The sequence below is a fragment of the Globicephala melas genome, chromosome X, assembly GCF_963455315.2.
Source record: "Globicephala melas chromosome X, mGloMel1.2, whole genome shotgun sequence".
NCBI classification, from domain to species: Eukaryota; Metazoa; Chordata; class Mammalia; order Artiodactyla; family Delphinidae; genus Globicephala; species Globicephala melas.
Genome location: NC_083335.1, coordinates 26,758,341 through 26,772,698, shown reverse-complemented (window position 1 = coordinate 26,772,698; position 14,358 = coordinate 26,758,341). Strand labels below are relative to the sequence as shown.

The 14,358-nt window shown below is 44.7% G+C and overlaps 1 protein-coding gene across 2 annotated transcripts in view; it reads right to left on the bottom strand.

Moving 5' to 3' along the window:
* Positions 1 to 657: 657 nt before the first annotated feature.
* Positions 658 to 14,358, bottom strand: part of TMEM255A (transmembrane protein 255A) — a 47,438-nt gene continuing 33,737 nt past the window's right edge. For both annotated transcript variants that reach the window (XM_030844902.2, XM_030844903.2), the window contains 2 exons: positions 9,490 to 9,633; positions 658 to 3,026 (listed from right to left, as the gene is read on the bottom strand). In XM_030844902.2, coding sequence (XP_030700762.1) covers positions 2,868 to 3,026; positions 9,490 to 9,633 — 303 coding nt within the window. In that variant the 3' untranslated portion in view covers positions 658 to 2,867. The remainder of the gene's footprint in view (positions 3,027 to 9,489; positions 9,634 to 14,358) is intronic.

Genomic DNA, 14,358 nt, shown 5'->3' with positions numbered 1-14,358 from the left:
TAGCAATCTTGCAAGATTCACTTTAGAATAAATCTTAAATGATTATCATTTTGGTGGTAATGATCCCACACACACAACCGCTATGAGGAATTGATGCTGGGTTTTTCCCATTGTACCAAAAAGATAAAACAAATGGTAACAATGATGAAGGTATTTTGTATTGTCAAGGCGTGCATATTCTAAAGAATTAAATACTAATTCAGCAGCACTGGCTTTCTCATCTCTGTCAATCATATGAAACCTTGTTCATTTCCATCCAATACTGTAATGTTCATACTTGTTCACTCTTCTCTGTCATGACTTTAAGTTCTACTTTTCATTAACCGTTACCTGATATTAGTTCGTAGAGCTTCTTATGGCAAAAATAAAATGTTTTAATTCTGATTTTTGAGTGCATTTTTTACAAGATGTTCTTTCAGAAATTACATAGCTTATGTTCTGTTGTTTTTCAGTTTTTGTAGCAGGAGACTGGAACTGTATTTCTGATGACGGCATGACAGAATTTCCCATTAGGTTTTATATGTTGGTTAATCACATGCCCATTGTATCTTGAACCATAATAGTCAAAAGTGGGTCAGCTGCTGTCAGTTGCTTTAGAGTGTTTGTGATACTTCTGTTGATTCCATGAAGACACATGTAAGTTGATAAGGAGGAGGATAGTTTTATTAATTTGAAACATCACAAAAGCAGTCTGGGTTTCCAACATGGCAGTGATACAGATTTTAAGCAACATCCAGTTAGTTATACAGGTTCTGGATTAATATTTTAATGTTTCATGCCCAGTTCAATACTTTAAAGCAGAATTAGGAATAAAGCAGTAAATATTACAAAATGCAGTCAAGGTACATTTTGGAAATACAAATTCCTTCATTACAGCAAATGTTTTTGCAAAAGAGTAAAGCAGCAAATATTAACTTTTCTAAGGTAACATGCACTTTTTATAGTTCAATGTGATTAAAAAAAGAAGCTGCTCAAATTAAGTGTTACAAAATCTATACTGTTTCAAGTTACTTTGTAAAGTAAGAAAAATACATAGAAATGAGTCATAGAATCTTGACACTTTAAGAAATGTGATAAATGTAGGATATACTATGTAATGGTGCCTTTAAAAAAATTAAATACCCATACACGTTCACTAAAGCAAAATGTAAAGTGTAAACAGCAAGAAATTTCATTGAGTATTACAAGTTGATATTTGTATAGTAAGTCAATTGGTTATTAGTCCCTTTTTGAAATCCAATAGAATTTTAATATGCTCAGAACTGTAGAAAATAATAGTAACTTTATATAACGCAAAAGGATTATAGTTGTTCAGATTTGAAATCCAGATGAGACATCAGTCGTGATGCCGAAAGTTAAACTGAATGTTTTGCAAACATTTACTGTGAACAATGAGCACACTGGTTGTACCTTGGTAACTCTTGATGGCTGGGTGTCTACAAGGTAGATGGGAGCACCAGCATTTGCCTGCTACCTCTAATCCATGAAGTTGGGAGGTAGCGAAATTGGCTGGAAATTTTTCCTGTATGTGTTCTGTGTTTGCAGAACTGTCTAATTAGGTACCCTCCTATAGCCCTGTATTTTTATGTTGTACAAGTATAGGATTATCAATCTTCCTTTAAATCAATCGATTCTCAGGTTAACATAAGATCACAATGAAAGTGTTCATTCTGAAATGAAGGCATGGTGCCGAAGTGTTAAATTCATCAGATTGAGGTTTAAAGCTATGTATAATTAAAAGAACTGTACAAATACCTACCACAATGTGCCAGATGGATTTTAAATCTACGATAACACTTAAGAATTTGTCAAGTTGGCTACATTTGAGGTATTGCAGACAAAGCGGCATTGTAACACTTTCATAACCTTGAACACTGTCATGATTGGTCTCAACAGAAAAAAGGACCAATAAGAGCAGTGGCATTAAAATACAGATGATTCTTTTGGGGTGGGGTGCAGGATACGTGCGGTTTGCTGGGATTGAAGCACAATATTTGAAGATAAACAGTCACAAAGATTAGTAACAATCATAACACGACCCAAGAACCTAATCTAGCATTTTTGAACTCAATTTTAACCGTAAGATTTGTATCTCCTGCAGCAAATGCAACATGTAGTAGAACCGCTGTCTCCTAAGTTACCCGATGTATAACTGAGATCCACTTAAAACATCTCACATGTTCTGTGTATTTCAGTGCTTCTTGAACAATCAATCCTGTTCCCCACTACTCAAAGGACTATTGCACTTTTCCCTTTGGGAGGTACCAATCACAAAAGCTGAGCTGAATGATCACAATAGCCATTTTTACAATACAGAGAAGAAAGGAGTAAGAGACATGGGCAGCTTTTTTCAGCATCCAGACACAAGCAAACAAAATCTTAGAACTCTCTGCATTGGAACTACCGTGTAGCCCCATCATCTGGGAAATTTTCCTTAGGGACTGACTTTAGTGGTAGGGAAAGACAGGGCCTATAAGCCAGGCGCTTCAACCAAGGTGCTAGGGTGGCGATCTGCCAACGGCCGGAGGACAACACTCCATTTACACAAAGTGAAGCAGATGGCAACCACACTTCTGCTGCACACAGAGGCGGGGCCATAGGGTAATGCAGGTCCAAACAAGACAAGCTGCTTGCTGGGATGGCTCTCCAGCCTTGCGCTGCCCTTCTTGGAAGTGCTGGGCTCAGTCTAGCCACCCCTGCTCTGCACTGATAACAAATAAGCTTCTTCCCTATCTTTCCTTAGCCTGGCAGGCCATTGCAAAACTTTATGCATAAGAATCACACTTTAAAGTTTGTACCCTACACACTTCCACTAAAGCAGAAATATAAAAGCCACAATAATCTCAATAGCCAGCAGACATTCCTCTTTAGGGGCTGTAAGGGGGTGGCTTTTCAAAAGGCGGATAGTAGGGTGGAGAGTATCGGGGTGGAGCACTCGAGGACCACATGTAGCTGGGCGAAGGAGAGGCAGACTGGGGCTCATCAGAAAGTCCAGAGGGTGGGGAGGATGGAAAGACACTGGAATGCTGTGTAATCAAAATAGAACAACATCAGTTTAGGCAGCGAGGTTGCATTTCTCCAATGTCAGTCATTATTTTAAAATGAATACGGACCCAGTGTGTTTCTGTTTGGAACAACCAAGAGTTCCTAAACCTCGCAGGGTTAATGAGGGGCACGAAACTGAGCTGGTCCCACCTTCTCTCAGTCACTCAGGCTGCAGAGCTCACGCAGAGAGGCCTTGGAATCCTCCCCCACCCCTCCCTTTGGACCCCTCATTCAGTCAGTTACCGAACCCTGTTGCTCCTACTTCTGTGTCGTCTCTGGAATCCATCACTCCCTTTACCACGTTTATAACTCAAGCCTCCAACAACTACCCCCTGAGCCATGGCAACAGCATCCCAACTAGTCTTCAAAAAGGTAGTTTGGGCCTTAAGAATATTTGAGGTTAAGCCATTAATACCTGGGAAAGTCTTTGCTACAAAAATATATCATCACAGAGCCCATCTCACAGACCAAAACAAAACAAAACCAAAAAACTAAGGTCAGAGAGGTTAAATGGCTTTCTTGGATCTGGGGTCTTCTAACTTGAAGTCCAACCATTTCTATTTCATCTTAACTGTAGCCCACCACCCCAAAGTGCAGGGTATGTCGGAGGGCAAAGAGGAACAAAGGCGTGGAGGTAAGAATCACAAAGGTAAGAGTGAGGAGCGATCTACCAGGTTGCAAGGACACTGAGGACTCTTACTTTGTGCTGTCTAACTTTTGTAGTCTTTGGGAAGGGAGCGAGATATGGGTTAAAAAAAAATACCCAGTGAACTGGAGTGTTAGGAGTCATCTGCCACTTCTCTTTCCCTGGCCCATGTATATACCCTTGACCCTAATGATTTTCCTGCTCAAGGAGAGTTGGCCTGTTTTGTTCACTGCTCTCTCCCCCAGAACTCAGAACAGTGCTTGGCAAGTAGGAGGTACTCTAACTTCAGGAGCATAGAAGATGAACTTGGTATGATTTTTTTTTAAATAAAATCTATTTTCAAAGACTACGGTCACATCTTGTGGGTACTGTTGCCTTGCTCCAGTGGTGGAGCATGGCTGAGGCCTGAAGGCTGGAGGGGTCTATAGGGATGGCAAGAGGCAGGAGGCCAGTTTTAGGCTCTCAGGAAGAGGAAACGTAAGCCAACGAACGGGGCTGCAGAACTGCAATTTTCTGTTGTGCCTTAGCTCTAGGAGGAACTGCTATATTAAAAAAAAAAAAGACCCACTTAAATCAAAAAATTTCTCAAGAGTTCAAGTGCTGTCTGGGGAGGTCAATGCCTTTTCTTTGTTCAGCTGGCCGGAGTCTAAGTAGATCACGTCATTTTCAGGCCTAGAGCAATCTAGAGTCAGCCTTGCCATGAGGTATCTGGAGCCCGAGACCAGTTGGCTGATTCTCCTTAGCACCAGTCCTGACCTCTGCACTCCTTAGAAAGCGTTGTCCTGCTTTCTAGGTCTTGCTTGAGACACTGAAATCTCCATCTCCCACCACATAATGTCAGGACTGAGAAGAGGCCGTAGCGGCCAACATCCCCTCCTTCCCCATCACATCCATCCTTTCGATCTGAGAGAAGGAATGACAGGGTCATAGAAAGCCTTTAAAGACAAAAGAACTTGAGGCAGTGGACTCGAGACAAGCCAGATTCCTTCCAAAAATCTCAAAATTTCTCCTCCCTCCAGGAGGAGATATGCTTTCTAAGACACTGGAATCGTGATTTCCTAGTTTTCCACTCCGCCCTGCACAACCCTCTCCTCTCTCTCCCCCCTCTTCTGTTGCTTTCCTCAACTAAGAACGCTGTCCTCTTAAACCAGAGAGGAGAGCAAAAACCCACCAGGGACAAGATCTCTGTGGCCGGGGATGTGCCACTCTGCCCTTCTAAATCCCGTTCCAGGATAGTGAGAGCCAGGAGGCCAGTTCTCTGTGGCCCAGCCACAGAAGGGAGGGGCAAGTTTCTGAAGGTGGAGCTAAAGGCCGTTCCGTCCTGAGAGGCAGTAAAAGGCTGCCGTGGGTAGCAGCTGCCGTGGGTGGCAGTTGTACACTTTGATAATAAGAGGGGGTGGTACAACGGCCTTGGGTTTTCACTTCTCAGTTTCATGTTTGGGAAAGTATTAAGGGGGAAGGGGGTGGGATGCTTCTCACTTCCCTTTGAGGATGCTGGGAGTCTTAGGGATAAACTCAAAGGGCTCCTGGCAGAGCTAGGGAGCTAACTGGCTGCAGTCCACACACACCCTTGGGATTTGTTGCGGGCGGGGGGGGGGGGTCGCCCACCGTACCAGTGCATAGTTTCCTAGCAACAGGCAGGCACCTTGGGAAAGATCTGGCTTTGTTGCAGCTGGAGAGCTGGCCCGGCGCATTTTGGTTCCTGCCTAAGAGTCGACTTGACTAGGGACAGGCAGCTCAGAAGAACAGAGCTTTGAATCCTTTCGCACCACAAAGCATGAAAAGCATGAAAAGCATCTAAATAGCCTACTGCTGGGCCTGGTCAGCTAGAGCTTCCCGAGCTGCTGCTTAGAGGCTGGGGTGGCCTAGGGCGGTGGAGCTACAGAGGAGGGAGCGGGCTCTCTCTCCCGCCTTAGCCTGCCCCTCCCTGCCCCATGCAGACCCACAGTCCGCAAGACCCTTGTGCGTTTCTGTCACGTGTGCTTCTCTCTTCGGAAGCACTGGGAGGCAGTGACTCCAAAAAGAGCCCCGGAACTGGCCGGGTGATAAAGGGTACCAGCAAAAGATGCTGTGTCCCAAGGGTGAAATCCAGGGTCTCTTGGTTCTTTGCATTCCCCCTCTGCTTCTGACCCAGAAAGCAAAGCCAGGGGAGACGGAGAGAAGAGTAGAGAAAAGGAAGAGGAAGAAAAAGGGAGGGATCAGAAACAAGAGAAAGGAGGAGAGGCAAGGAGAACCTCAGCAGGAGAGGGGAAATAAAAAGTTGAGTGGCGGCAGCAGCGGCGGCCTCCTAAGGCTCTCAGCAACCTACGCCATCTACCGCCTCCCCCCGGACTAGCGCGACTCTCTCATTCAAGGGGCCCGATTTATAATGGGTCCTGTTCAGTGGCTACGACGAAACCTAGAGTACCTTCATGTGATTTAATAAAGAGCATAAACAGAGGTGCTCGCATTTTGCAGAGGCTTTTGTTTTAAGCTAAACTTGGCGATTCACCAAATGGCTAGAGTGAAATAGCGGGTCTGGCCCAGTAGGCCAGACTGGGGAGTATGGCTGGAAGCCTTAAGGGATTTACCCCAAAGCTACACTGGGTTGAATTTCCCAGAAGTAGAAACGGATGCTTTATACCCTACAGGATATGGACTGCTTGGCCATGGGGAAATGAGTGCAAGGGGCAAGAGAAGTGAGCGCTGGGGAGGTGAGCAAGGAGGCACCAGCTACCCAATAAGAGCATGACTTTGAGGGGTGAAAACAAAACCCTATAAATCTCCTCTTCCTTCTATCAGCCTTGGGATAAAAAGGAAAGAGAAGTCTTCAAAGGCAAAGTGACATAAATAGTCCTATTTGGAAATGACCAGAATGGGGAAGTCATTCAGGAGAAAGTCTAGAAAGGTCAGTTTTCCTGCTATGATTTGGGCCCTTTTACAATCTGAGATGAGACTAAGGGAGCTCTGGCTTTTTATTTTTTGGGTAGGTCTGTGCTTCTGGTGGTTTTATTGTCAGAGATGGTGTGCGTTTTGCTGACTACTTTCTATTTATCTGGGAACATAACAGATGTTCCTTCATCCTCTTGGCTTTCTTGGGGAAAGACTGGTATTTCCTCCTATGAAACAATAAGGGAATGGAACTTGGTGAACAAAAGAAAGCTCCACTCAAATACTAAAGTGAAATACTTTGTAAGTTCTAGAAGGAAACAAATCACTTAAAAACATACACCTTAAAACCCATAAATTTATAAAATCTCCAAAAACGAAATACAAAAGATGGCTTGAACCTACAGAAAGAACCAGGAGAGGTATAAGAAGTGTCCCAGAAGTTCTTGGAGTGGGGAGCAATTTAATAGCATACTAAGAGAAAGTAAAGGGAATTCCCTGGCGGTCCAGTGGTTAGGACTCCGCGCTTTCACTGCCAAGGGTACGGGTTCAATCCCTGGTCAGGGAACTAAGATTCCACAAGCCGCATGGCACAGCCAAATGGAAAAAAGAGAGAGAGAGTAAAGAGACCCTTTCTGAGTCATGATTAGGAAGCCCATAATTTAAACCAGTAGAATGCGTAAATATCCTAAAATTAACTGGGGAAAAGATCAGTGCTATACTCAGACTTATAGCTTCTCCAAAGAATCCCTCAAGCCAGTCTCTGGCATCAGACAGACCTGGATACATATTCTTGTCCTCCACTTACCATCTCTGACTGTGGAGAGGTTACTTACTTCCTCCATGACTCAGTCATCTCAACTTAAAAATGGCAATGACAAGAGTTATTTCCCTCAAACGACAAAAATGAGATGATATCTGTAAAGCACTTAGCACAGTGCTTGGTACATAGTAGGTGCTCATTGAATAGGAGCTGTCATTAAAAAGCAGAGGCTTCCACAAATCCCTGAAGTGCCTGCTTTGAGCCCACGGCGTAGGGTTGGGTTAGGTGGCTAGATTTGGATCCCTTCTCTGAGTTAGGTACCCTGTGTCTGGGTTTCCATAGCACTCTGGGTAATAGTCTACTTACTGTTTTGTCCCCACTGCTGTCCCCTAACCAGTCCCCTTCAGGTCCCTAGACTGGTCTCTTAATGCAGGGCCTATGTCTCATTCAATCTCTACATCCATAGCTCCTGGCACAGTTCCTGGCACATGGGAACACAGAGTCAACATTGACTGAACTGAAACCAACAGCCTGGGCCACCACTAGCATTGGTAATCTTGTTTTCATGCCTGGGGTAGTGTTTGAATGAGGAATGATGGACAGAGAGATGGCTCCATCCCCTAAACAGGGGCTTCCTGTCTCAGGGCTTGCAGCAGCCATCACCAAGGAGGTTATTGTTACTACTTCAGGGGTTCGTTATAAAGTGAAAAGTCCTAAAATCAATATAGTCAATATAATTTACTTCGATATAAAAAAATGGAAGCAGCCTCTTGGGAGCCATGCATGGCCCCTCTGTCCCAGGATGAGTTTTTATTATGGGCGTCCCCAAAGAATGGTGACCCTCCTGTGCTAGGTTCAACATCCCTGCATTCTTTTAAAGGATTCCTTTGCCTCTGTCACTACTGCAATTACCTATGCCCTTTTAGAACTTATTTGTGTTTTCCGGTCTATATTGCCTATTTGGGGAACAAGTTCCCTGAGTTGTCTACCTGTGAATACAGTAGGCTTTAAAACAAGTTCTAACATCTTTTCCCAAGCTTTAATGGATGCCTCCTTGTGCTGGTGCTATATTTTATGACAGCAAACAAATCCATCTTCACACTATAGATACGTATTCCTATTGCCATATAGAGTCCCAGACCTCCCTGTACAGTATGTAAACCAAACCAAAGTACACTTTATTCAACTAAATAGGGGGTTTTTCAGTTTCAATTATTTTGTTAATCTGAAGTGGAAATTAGGTTGCCCAAGGGCTCTGTTTTTCTCAACTGGCTGGTTAATTGGGACCACCCCCAAACAGTCATGCTTTTATGTCCCCTTGGAGCATTCAGGGCTCTTGGTCAATAGAAGTAAATTCATTATGAGCTTCCCTCCTTTCAAAGGCATTTCCTTGGTCCCCAAATTTTGAATTAACCAGATTTGAGTGTAATCCCATCCTTCTGTGGTCCAGGGTTTAGGGTCACTGTAAATGCCTAAAAGACTGTTTTGTTTGTTTTCCTGAAGTGTCTAGTTCAGTGCTCTGCATACAATGAATTCCTTTTAATTAAGTGCCTTTTGGGTTCTGTTCTTCTGTGCTTAGTCTTAGCTCAAAAGGAAAACGGTAAAGGGCAAATTTGGTAACACTTATTTCTGACCCACGTGATAACAAGGCAAAAGAAGGGGAGGAGGGTGTTATAAAAAATATTTTCTCTGTAGAGTCCCAGTTAGGAAGTCTGGAGAAAAAGAAGGGACTTCTTCCTCATTACAGATTTGATTCAAACCCGTGTGTGGCTCAGAATGCCCTTGTGCTAAGGAGGCAGGCCTCTCCCAGTGGCAGAGAAATGGAAAAGGTCATTGTTGGACAGGGGTCCGTGGTGACATACTCATGAGTACCTCAGTGTAGGTCAAGGCAACTTGGGACACCTGGATCCTATCTCCTCTCCCCTTTTCTTCCCTCATTCTGTTTCTTCTCCTCTTGTGTCTTTCCCACACTCCCCATCTCTCCCATCATTGCCTGCCTATGCAGTCCTTAAGCTAGTCACTGGTACCCACAGGCTGCTAAAGGCCCTCAGGGATAGAGAGCCTGGCTACGTCATATATATTAGGAAGGGTCCATAATTAAGGAGAGAACGAGACAGCATGAGTGAGAGCAAGGGTAATGGAGAGTTCTTTTTCTCTCAAAACATACCTGAAAGTCATAAGCAGAATAAGGTGGCAGATGAGGAGGGCTATGGTAGTAGGTATTATAGGATGCCACTTGAGGACGAGCGTAGTAAGAAACAGTCGGATGGGCATTTTCAACAGAACAGTTCAGTGCTGGGAGAGCTGGGTTCTGCAGAAAAACATAAATTAGAAACAACATAAACGTTCATCACTAGGAGAATGGTTAAATAAACCATGGTACATTCGTACTACAGAATACTATGGAGCTACTGATAAACAATGATGTGCACCTATATTTAGTGACAGGGAAGTTGTCCAGGATATATTGTTAAATTAAAACAACAAAAACAAGCCATTGGCAAAACTATGGAGACAATAAAAAGATTAGTGGTTGCCAGGGGTTGGGGTTGGGGAGAGGAATGAATAGGCAGAGCCCAGAGTATTTTTAGGACAGTGAAAATACTGTTTGCCACCATAATGATGGATACATGTCATTATACATTTGTCCAAACCCATAGAATTACAACAGCAAGAGTGAACCCTGGGGCTTCCCTGGTGGCGCAGTGGTTAAGAATTCGCCTGTCAATGCAGGGGACACGGGTTCGAGCCCTGGTCCGGGAAGATGCCACATGCCACGGAGCAACTAAGCCTGTGCGCCACAACTACTGAGCCTGCGCTCTAGAGCCCGCGAGCCACAACTACTGAAGCCCACGCGCCTAGAGCCCGTGCTCCACAACAAGAGAAGCCACCGCAATGAGAAGCCCGTGCACCACAACGAAGAGTAGCCCCCACTCGCCGCAACTAGAGAAAGCCTGTGCGCAGCAACGAAGACCCAAGGCAGCCAAAAATAAATAAATAAATAAATTTATTTTTTTAAAAAAAGAGTGAACCCTAAGGTAAACTATGAACTTTGGGTGATTCTGATGTGGCGATATAGCTTCATCCTTGGTAACAAATGCACCCCTCTGGTGGGGGCTGTGGGTAATGGGGGAGGCCATGCATGTGTGGGGAAGGGGTACATGGGAAATCTCTCTATCTTCCTCTCAATTTTGCTGTGAACCTAAAACTGCTCTAAAAAATAAAATCTTTTAAAAAAGGCACCATGTTACATTAATGTAGCATAATCCCAGTTTATGTAAAAAATAAAGACTCAATTATACACATATGTGTGTTTGTCAATGAAATTAATCTGGAAAGAGTCACAACAGACTGTTAACTATGGTTGTCTCTGGGGAGGGCAGCAGTACTAGGAAGTAAATGGGGACTCTTCACTTTCAATTATATAGCCAAGGTTTTCACAATTAATATGTATTACTTGTGTCATTCCCCCACAACTTATTATTTTGAAAAATTCAAACCTATAGAAAAGTTGAAATCATTTGTATGATTTTCAAAAACAAAAAAGAAAAAGAAGAAATTGAGACCCCAAATACAAAATGCCAAACGGACAAGGCTATTGCTATTCCTGTGACAGAAATGTGATCGATCACAAAGGGTTTATAAAAGTTGTAAGGATTCTTGCAGATTCCACCCCCACTTTTTGGGAAAACAAAGCAATGCAGAAAGAATTTAATACCATTCTCATAACACGGTGACATGTGTAGCCCTTCAAGGGTTAAAGCTAATCTTATCCAGGATGGGGCTGCAGACTTCAACAAGGCCAAAACACTGCTCAAGGAAGCCACCACCGCTCATTAGTTCCCAAGCAGGACTGTGCGCTGTACCTTATGAGTGCCACATGGGTCAAGGTGTGGGTAAATGTTCTTTCCATCATCCATGCCATTGACACCCCCTCCATTCATGTGGATAATCGACAGCTGTCTGTAAAATCAACATGTCTTGTTTCTGGTATGTATCGACTTTGCACTAACGGAGAGCAGAAGCTTCCTCTCAAGTGATGAAAATGTGTGGGCAGGCTTTGGCAATGTCACAGGCAACCATGGTGGGATGTTGGCAGAGGAAACTCCCTTATAGCAAGTTTCAACACAGTCTGTTGCTCTCTTCCTTGGAGTGGGTTACTGTTTACATCTCTAGGAGGTTTGAAGAGTTACAAGCCTCAGTCATTATGATGCTGCTCACAGACAACCAGAGAAATGTTTCTCAGCCTCTCTCTTGTGTGGGAGAGAACTTAGATCTTGACCATTCCAAGGGCTGGCTCGCGTTACAGAAGAGTGCTCAGAAATGCCCTTACCTCTCCACAAGGATTCCAAAAAGAAATGTCATCCCTGAGGAAGTCCGAGAAACCATGTTCCGTTGGCCTTGTGTCAGTTAAAAACACACCCTCCAGCTCTTGCAAAACGAAACCAGTTCTTCTATGCAAATAAACTAAGCCTAACCATAGAGAAGCAATCATGCAATGTAAACTCTATCTAGAAAAGGTTTTGTGCGTGCAGCGAGGCTGGGGGTCCAGGATAATCTTTGAAAGGAAGTTGACTATTATAGAGAAAGAAACACAGGCGGAAGATTAAATAAGCACAAGAAAGCCACAGAAGAGAAGTGTAGAGGACGTAGAGAAAATGGACGGGCACCAAGAGAGGTTGAGGGAGTGAAGGGGGGTGAAGTCAGGAGTCAGGCAGGGGAGAAGCAAAAGGGATGGCCCCAAATAATGGTCTGGTTATGGTTGTTGTTCTTTTTAATATTTACTTATTTTGGCTGCTCCTGGTCTTAGTTGCGGCATGCAGGATCCTTTGTCGCGGCATGCGGGATCTTTACTTGCGGCAAGTGGGCTTCTTAGTTGCAGCATGCATGTGGGATCTAGTTCCCTGACCAGGGATCGAACCCGGGCCCCCTGTATTGGGAGCATGGAGTCTTACCCACTAGACCACCAGGGAAGTCCCATGGTCTGGTTATGTTTTAAATCAGTAATTCTGATTTTCCAATAAAGCTGGGCTCCATCTCTACTTGTGTGTGCATATAGGAGTGTGTGTATTTCTGTACCAATAATTCTGGGGCTTAAGTTATGAGAGCCCCTTTTTTGACCAGTAGCATTCTGAGCTCCAGTGAAACAAACAGTTACTAGGTAGCACAGGAAATGGTCAAAGCCGTCTCTCCTGGACAACACTGAGTCTCTTCTGAGACAACAATTGCGGACTTTTGGAGAGAAGGCCGCTTTGACTTCTCCTCACTTTACTCTAAACCAGAGACATCAAGTAGGAGAAAGTGGCAAGATATCATCACCTTTTAAAGATTCACCTCAAATTCTTATATCTGCGGGCAGCAAGCACTTTGGTCATCAAACATTTGTTCAAGACCCTTTTCACCAAGCCCCTCTGGTCAGGGAAAGAAGACGTCTTTTTTCCTTTCAGGTTCCCACAACTCTGGAAACGATGCTCTGAGCTGATCTCTTTGAAGGCTGCCAGCTCACAGCTTCGGGCTGCCGGCCTCCCTCCTCAGGAATGCCCTTCATCAGCCAGCACCCTTGGGCCTCCCTGCAGCCCCCAAGGCATTCTACTCAAGGCGGAGGCAAGCCAAGAGTCACCAAGCACATTTGGACCCAGGCCGAGGATTTTATGTAGGCCTACCTGCTTGATGTTCCAGGATTTTCCACACCATGCCTCATTTTAATAAAGTGATCGAAACAATGGTTCCTCCTTGGTGCTCCCATCTTATAACTCCCGCTTGTTCTCTCCCGTCATGAATCAAATCTCCTGCCCCTGCTCTTTGCCTTATCTTTCGTTTTCCCCACTGGCCCTTGATTGGGTTCCCAGGCCTGGCATTTGATGACGCTCAGGTCTTCCCTCGCTCTCCTCCTTTCCTCTCAGAGAAGCTCCCAACAGGTGGAAACAACTTGCTTTTAATTTTTTTTAATGAAAGCAACTAAACAAAGGAGGTAATATCTGTTAAAACACTTGTAAAACCAGAAAGGGTTCCACTCCCAGCTCTGCTATTTAGCCCTGGGCAGGTAACTTGACCTCTGTTGGCCTGTTTCCTCATCTGTTAATGGGGGGAGTAATATTTACTTCAGGAGGTACTAGTGGTGGTGAGAAGCAGAGAAAGAGGAGAGTAAAGGGGCCATTACTGGCACCTCTCAGGACAGCCTGTCAACAAACCCCTATTCCCCTAGAGATCAAGGTCACAGTGAAATTAACAGTGCAGACTGTACACCTGAAACTAATACGCTATTGTAAGTCAACTATACTTCAACAATTAAAAAGAGTTCAGAAATAAACCTAAACATCAATGGTCACCTGAGTTTTGACAAGAGTCCTTGCAGGAGCCCCACAGAGCCTACCAAGTGGCCGCCAGCCACTCCATTTGTACATCAGGGCACTTGGCTGTCCATGTCCGAGAGCTCGAGGGATAATTCAGAGAAGCCTTAACACTCACCCTGATGTCCCATCTCAACTCGCCAGCCCCAACCAGAAGCTTCGTTTCCAGCCAGAGCGGCTCAGATTCTACACAAGGCCTCTGCTTTCACCTGCCCCCTGGGGAAAGTCTCCAAGAACAAAGGGCATTCTTTTCTCCAAAGAAGCTCCAACCCAGAAACAGCTTTTCTGAAGCTTTCTCACCCCAATGCTCCATCAGGCCCGAACTTACAGGACAGCCTTCTCCCTCCAAGGGGCCCCCCTACCTTGAGGCTTCCCCCGAGCTTGGGCTTTCCCGACTGGGAGGAGGGGCCCGGGAATGAGAAATGCGCGTATGAGAGAGGGAGGGGAAAAAAGAGAAGGACGGTCGGGCTGGGCAGGAGCAGGGTCACCAGCGGGAACACTCAATACTTCCAGTTAGCCCGGTTCTCCTGGGGACTTGGTGCCCAAAACTGCAGTTTTTTCTCTTCCCTGGTCCTACCGCACCTTTCACTTTCCATTACTCATCCTTTTGACAGTCCAGGGCCAAACTACAAACTGTCTTTCAGCTTCCTGTTCCTCAGTGACCCCCCAAATGGGACAGAAACAGC